This window comes from Mus caroli, chromosome 2 (assembly GCF_900094665.2).
Source record: "Mus caroli chromosome 2, CAROLI_EIJ_v1.1, whole genome shotgun sequence".
In the NCBI taxonomy this organism is placed as follows: Eukaryota; Metazoa; Chordata; class Mammalia; order Rodentia; family Muridae; genus Mus; species Mus caroli.
Genome location: NC_034571.1, coordinates 18,593,028 through 18,599,258, shown reverse-complemented (window position 1 = coordinate 18,599,258; position 6,231 = coordinate 18,593,028). Strand labels below are relative to the sequence as shown.

At 38.8% G+C, this 6,231-nt stretch overlaps 1 protein-coding gene across 1 annotated transcript in view; it reads right to left on the bottom strand.

The window, feature by feature from the left end:
• The window catches only part of Myo3a (myosin IIIA), a 229,092-nt gene that overhangs the window by 10,819 nt on the left and 212,042 nt on the right, over positions 1 to 6,231 (bottom strand). Inside the window, exons 31-33 of the mRNA XM_021155802.1 lie at positions 4,364 to 4,470; positions 3,441 to 3,481; positions 2,296 to 2,439 (exon numbers count right to left, since the gene is read on the bottom strand). Coding sequence (XP_021011461.1) covers positions 2,296 to 2,439; positions 3,441 to 3,481; positions 4,364 to 4,470 — 292 coding nt within the window. The remainder of the gene's footprint in view (positions 1 to 2,295; positions 2,440 to 3,440; positions 3,482 to 4,363; positions 4,471 to 6,231) is intronic.

Here is a 6,231-nt window from a genome sequence, read left to right as displayed (position 1 = left end):
CACACTATTACCTAATGTACAGTATTGGTGAGAATGTAACCATTATAGAGGACAGCAAATACATTATGTACTGTCTGGTTTTGTGTGTCAACTTGACCCAGGTTGGAGTTACCACAGAGAAAGGAGCTTAAGTTGGGGAAGTGCCTCCATGAGACCCAGCTATGGGGCATTTTCTTAATTAGGGATCAAGTGGGGTGGGCCCCTTGTGGGTGATATCATCTCTGGGCTGGTAGCCTTGGGTTCTATAAGAAAGCAAGCTGAACAAGCCAGCGGAAGCAAGCCAGTAAGTAATATCCCTCCATGGCCTTTGCATCAGCTCCTGCTTCTTGACCTGCTTGAGTTCCAGTCCTGATTTCCTTTGGTGCTAAACAGCAATGTGGAAGTGTAAGCTGAATAAACCCTTTCCTCCCCAACTTATTTGTTGGTCATGATGTTTGTTCAGGAATAGAAACCCTAACTAACTAAGACACATTCCTCAAAAACAAAGCAACTACTATTAGTGAAACAACCAATCTCATCGCCAGGTACATAGCCAAAGGAAACAAAATGAATCTTCTGAGAGGTTCCTATAGTCTAATGTCCACTGCAGTGTCATTCACAACACCAAAGACATGCACTTAGGCCACATTTCCATCAATGGATGAATTGATGAAATGGTTGTTATTCCTCATGGGATATCATTCAGCCATAAGAAGTAAAACTTCTTGGCAATGTGGATAGAACTGGAAGACATTATGCTCAGTGAAATGTCAGAGAAGTTCTGAGGACCCCACTCATGTGTAGAACCTAAAAAGTCAAATTCACAGAAAAGTGCACATCAGGGCTTTGAGGCAGGGGTTTTGGGGATGCATTAATTAAAGGCTATAAGAGTTCAGTCAGTAGGAATACATTTAAGAGATCTACTAAATAGTGAGGATAATTCAAAGCAATACATTGATTGTTTGAAAATTTTAAGGCTATGCAATTTTAATCAGTTCTAGCTAGCTATTCATGTATTTCAAAGTACTGTATTTTATATAATAAATGTACACAATTTTAATTTATCAATTTAAAAAGTCCATGAAGAACTATGTTTGTGTGGTATACCCTTACCCAGGCATACTTAAACTTTACTGAGTAGTGTCAACAGTTGGTGTATATATAGTTGCAGCTCTGGCTGTACTCATGTACACATAAAGCTATTCTTTATGAAATAATACAATTAGGCATAAAATTTAGTCTCAAGTTTTGTTAATTGTTCCAAATTGTAATTTAGAGCTATTCTTTGTGTTTGTTTTCTGTTTTAAATCCAGGATCTTATTGATCTTACATACTACTGCTATGAATTACCATCTCTACAGTCTTCCTTAGTTTAGAAAAAGTCCTCACCTCTTGGAGTTATCTTGTTCAGCATTGATATGTGAACCTCATTTCCCTCTGACCTCAAGATTTTTTGATGTGAAGATTATCGCTTTGGTACCTGATATCTACCACTTCCTTAAGCTACCAGTATGATGCTTTGAATAACTTGGCAATATTAAACAGTGGTTAAAGTCATTGACTCTTTGTTTACAATATCCTGTGTTCAAATTTTCCTGCTCCATCAATTATTATGTAGGTGACTATTTATAGTCACTCAACTCTGGAGACATATTTTCCACACTCAAAAGAGGGCAGCCATAGTAACTGTCTCACCAGTTCAATGAGATAAAAGCATAGTGCCTAGAACAAAGCAAGCATTCAACCATTGCCAGCTCTGGCATCCTTATTCTAGTAGACACTAAATACACATCCATGGTTGCTGCAGTGTTTCTGGGATATAAAGGCTTCACAGTAGGTAGGGATCTATCAGCCTGTGGAAGAGAGGAGGGAGGAGGAGAATTGCCATGACTCAGAGGGAGAAGGATCATATTTAAGAGCTGCAAGAGAGAAAGCATCCAACAATGTAGGTAGAAAGGGAATGTGACCCTATGGGGGCGGGGCTTCTCAGAAGGTAACAGGACAGCAAAGATAAAATATAGATTTAGAAGATGTTAAGTCAGGAATACTGGAGGGAACTGTGTACTAGCTGTGTGGGGAGGTTTAGAAGTGCCCAGCCATGGAGCTAATCAAGGCATATCAAAATTAGCTGGTGTTTATGCGTCTTTCATTCACGAATCCAGAGAGCTCTTGGGCAGATGCAGAGCGAGTAAGACCCACCAGAGCTAACGTGGTTTAACTAATTCACCACTACATAAAACAAAATTGCTTAAATTAGAATTTTTGAATTCCCATTCAAATTTTATCAGTAAGTGTGATTCCGACTGTACATATTACCTCTCATTATTCTCAATGCGTTGAGCCTGCGGTTCCTTCTGTGCTTTCCATTCTCTTGCATTAGAGCTATGTGCCTTGGGTCCATAATGAGTAGGCAAAAATTCCTTATAATAGAAATCTTCCAAACCCAATAACTTTCCTTGACTGCAAATGAACACACAAACATGCTACTCAATCAGTCTGATTTCTATTCACTTGACTTACAGGCTAAATGTTTTCTTCTTTTGAAGAATTTTTGTAACTTAAGAGCATCACATACATGCTATATGGGAGAAATCTTGAAATGTAAAAACCAGCACATCCTGTTAATTAAAAGAATCCCCCATCTCTTACATTGATAAATCATTAGTTGCTGGACTGTTTTTTTTTTTTTAAATCAGATTTAAGTTAACATGAACAGGTAATTTCTAGAACTGCCAGGGATAGTGGTGTCCAGTTTGGCCAGTCTACATTCACATTCACACCAGGCTCATAGATAACTGTTGTGAGAAATGGCCTTGATGAGTTACTTCAAAGCATTTTCAAATGGTTCATCTATACCCTCAACTGACTTCTGTGATAGGTACCCCCAGGTAACAGGGAATTCTATTTATGTTAAATAAAAGCACCCTCCTCCATTTCTAACATTGTCTGAAAGTCAGCTGACATGCTTAAATGTCAAAGATTAAAATGTCAAAATATTGAAGTATTGAAAGACTGAAATAATATAGGGAAGGGGAAATCACGTGAGGATAAGTGTGTCATACCTACAAAAACCACAGCCCTTGCTGTCCTAAGAATCCTCAAAAAGTATAAAATGTGACATTTAACATGTATCAAGAGACCATAAAATAAAAAGGGAAAGAACATCTGTGGATATTGAAGTGTTCTGATCACTTATTCACCATTATTAAAAGGGCAGAGAAAAGCAGTCATTCCCAATGATGTAATGCATCCAAATCATATTTGAGTTCTAAGGGAAAGCTTTGTATAGCTCTGGCTCAGTATATTTAATTTATAGGTTCCATGTAGTCCTCACACCTAGCATATACATGTGTTGGAATCATCTATTCTCCAAATATATGTGATTTGTAATTAAATTTGAACATAAAGATTTATAGTTTTATTTGAACAAAATGGTGTTATAATTTAGAAAAGATAATTACCTGTCTTTTCCTGGTCTCCGTTTTTCTTCTTGGGTTGACTTCTAAAGGGAGTAGAAGAATTGAAAAGATATAATATATAGTAATATGAAATCATATTGTATAATATTTATTATCCTTATGGTAGGTGAGGGAGATGTGAACATAACATTAAGAACTGGTTCTAGGATCAGCTATCACAATGGTTATGAATACATCTCACTATTGGCCTGGAATTTGCAGAAGCCCAACCAACATTCACTTCTCTTTCACTGCTTTTATGACACCATACTCATTTAAATGAAGGTCTCTGTCTGGAGGGTTTTCCCACAATGGACTTCCCTTTTTAGGCTGATATTTGTATATAAACTCAGATAAGTGATAAGTTTGAATAGGAATAGCTCCCATAGACTCATGGTTTGAATGCTTGGTCCAAAGGGAGTGGCACTGTTAGGAGATGTAGCCTTGTTGGAGGAAGTATGTTACCATGGGGGCGGGCTTTGTGATCTTCTATGCTCAAGCTATTCCCAGTGTTATCACATTCTCTTTTCTGTTGCCTGCAGATCAAGATGTAGAACTCTCAGCTCCTTCTCCAGCACCATATCTACCTTCATGCTGCCATACTTCCTACCGTGATGATAATGGACTAAACCTCTGAAACTGTAAGCTAACCCCAATTAAATGTTTTCCTTTATAATTGCAGTTTCTTCACAATAATGAAACTAAGAAAAGTGACTACCAGAAAAAAGTTTCTGGGAGAACACAGTGTAGGTCCAGGATTACAAGAGAGGGCAGGACCATGAGGAAGAGGACTAGAGAAAAACAAAGGGGGTATTGAGTGGGATATCTGTGAAGTAGAATCCAAGGAGGGCCTTCATGATGCAAGGCCTTCTTTTGAGACAGCCCAATGCCGGTCTTCAGTTTAATTGTAAGGATGAGCCACTTACATGAAGTAGATAGTAGTATGTGGAGTCTTCAGGGTTATTTAATGTTTTGGGTTTCCGAGGTCGTCTTGGAGGTCTCAGTATTTTTGGTTCTTCCCCTTTAGAGACACCTATGGATAATTATAAAAAGTTCTGAACTCCAGAAACTGTACAGTGTTTTTCTTTGGATAAGTAAGACCTATGGATGTAAACTGTGCTTGTTAGGCATCCACTCACAGTCTTCTTCTTCTTCTTTTTCTTTCTTTCTTTCTTTTTTTTTTTTTTTTTTTTTTTTTTTTTTTTTTGGTTTTTCGAGACAGGGTTTCTCTGTGTAGCCCTGGCTGTCCTGGAACTCACTTTGTAGACCAGGCTGGCCTCGAACTCAGAAACCCGCCTGCCTCTGCCTCCCAAGTGCTGGGATTAAAGGCGTGCGCCACCACGCCCAGCACACTCACATTATTCTTCTGGTTGTATGTTTTCCTCCAGGTGTCTGGAGGTCTAGGACTTTGGGAGGAAGAGGGGAAGAAAATAAAAGCAAGAAGAGTTTGGTGATGTGAAAAAGGGACACAGATTCACAGGAGGTATGAGACCTGGACCTTTCTTAGAATATGTAGGCCAAATCTACTACATATCTCATTTTCACCTGAATGACAGAAAATATAAAAATTCAATATTAAGTTTTTACATATTTTATAGTATAATATATGTATATGTAATAAATATGTACTATATACACTTGACATTTTTAGAAACAGATAAAGTTGCCTGTCACTAAATTTTAATTTGACTCTAATACGTAAAGTCTGAATTGATGTATCAGAATAATAATGTAACAAAAATAAACTGAAGATGGCAAAGAATCCGAATAACTGCCATGTGAGTGAGGAACAAAGATTCTGAGAATAAAGACGTTCTTGACCTTGCATCTATCAAGTTATCTCTATTCAGTCTCAGTCAGTATTGTAGATTCCATTGAACATGAATACTGGGACTAGTCAGGCACAAAGGAGGAAGGAAACAGGGGAGAAGGGCAGTGGAAGAGAAACAACTAAACAAGTTTTGTTTAGAAATTGCCACAGTGAAGCCTAATGTGTATGGATGAATAGTTAATTTGCATTGAGCTCCTTGTGAGTCACAGGCATTTCTAGCCAGCTACTAGAGCTCTTTGGATTCCTGAAAAAATAATATACGCAGCATTATTTTTAATATACCTTACTAGCTCAGTGACTGTACGTTTCCTGTACCTCCCCATGGCTAGCACACACTCCCCTCTGGTATTCCTGAGTTAACATTTTGTAAATCTATATTTTATCTTTGCTGCCCTGCTTCCTTCTGGGCAGCTCTCTTATGGGACCACTCTCCCTTAGTACCTACATTTCATCTGTCTAATCGTCCTTTCCTACACAGGGTAGTCAGTCCTAAGCCCCTCTCATGGCAGACTCCATTCTTTCTCTCCCCTGTGTTTCTTGCTGGGGGAATCCAAAGAGTCCTGCCTCTTTCACCCTGCCTAGCCATTGGCCGTTGACAACTTTATTTCCCAGTCAGAGCTAACTGGGGACAGGCTTCTTTTAGCCTTTGTGTAGGACATTGTAAACAGTTTTTTTGGGTAACATAATTAGCATGAGAACACAAGTTGCTACACTAATTCTTCCATAGGATCAAGCCAATCCTATTGGAACATGGCTAGGGAGGGGCTTGTGAAGTTCCAACTCTTGACTATGAAGCTATTGACATGTGATGGCTGTTGCGGGAGGATGTTTTCTTCTGGTCGGAGGCCCCTGACATGCTACCCCTGCTCCAGTACCTCATTCCATACAATGAAAGGATTCAGAAGGTATTTAACACAGAGAGACCACATGGAGTTTTTTTTTTTTGGGGGGGGGGGGGGAAAG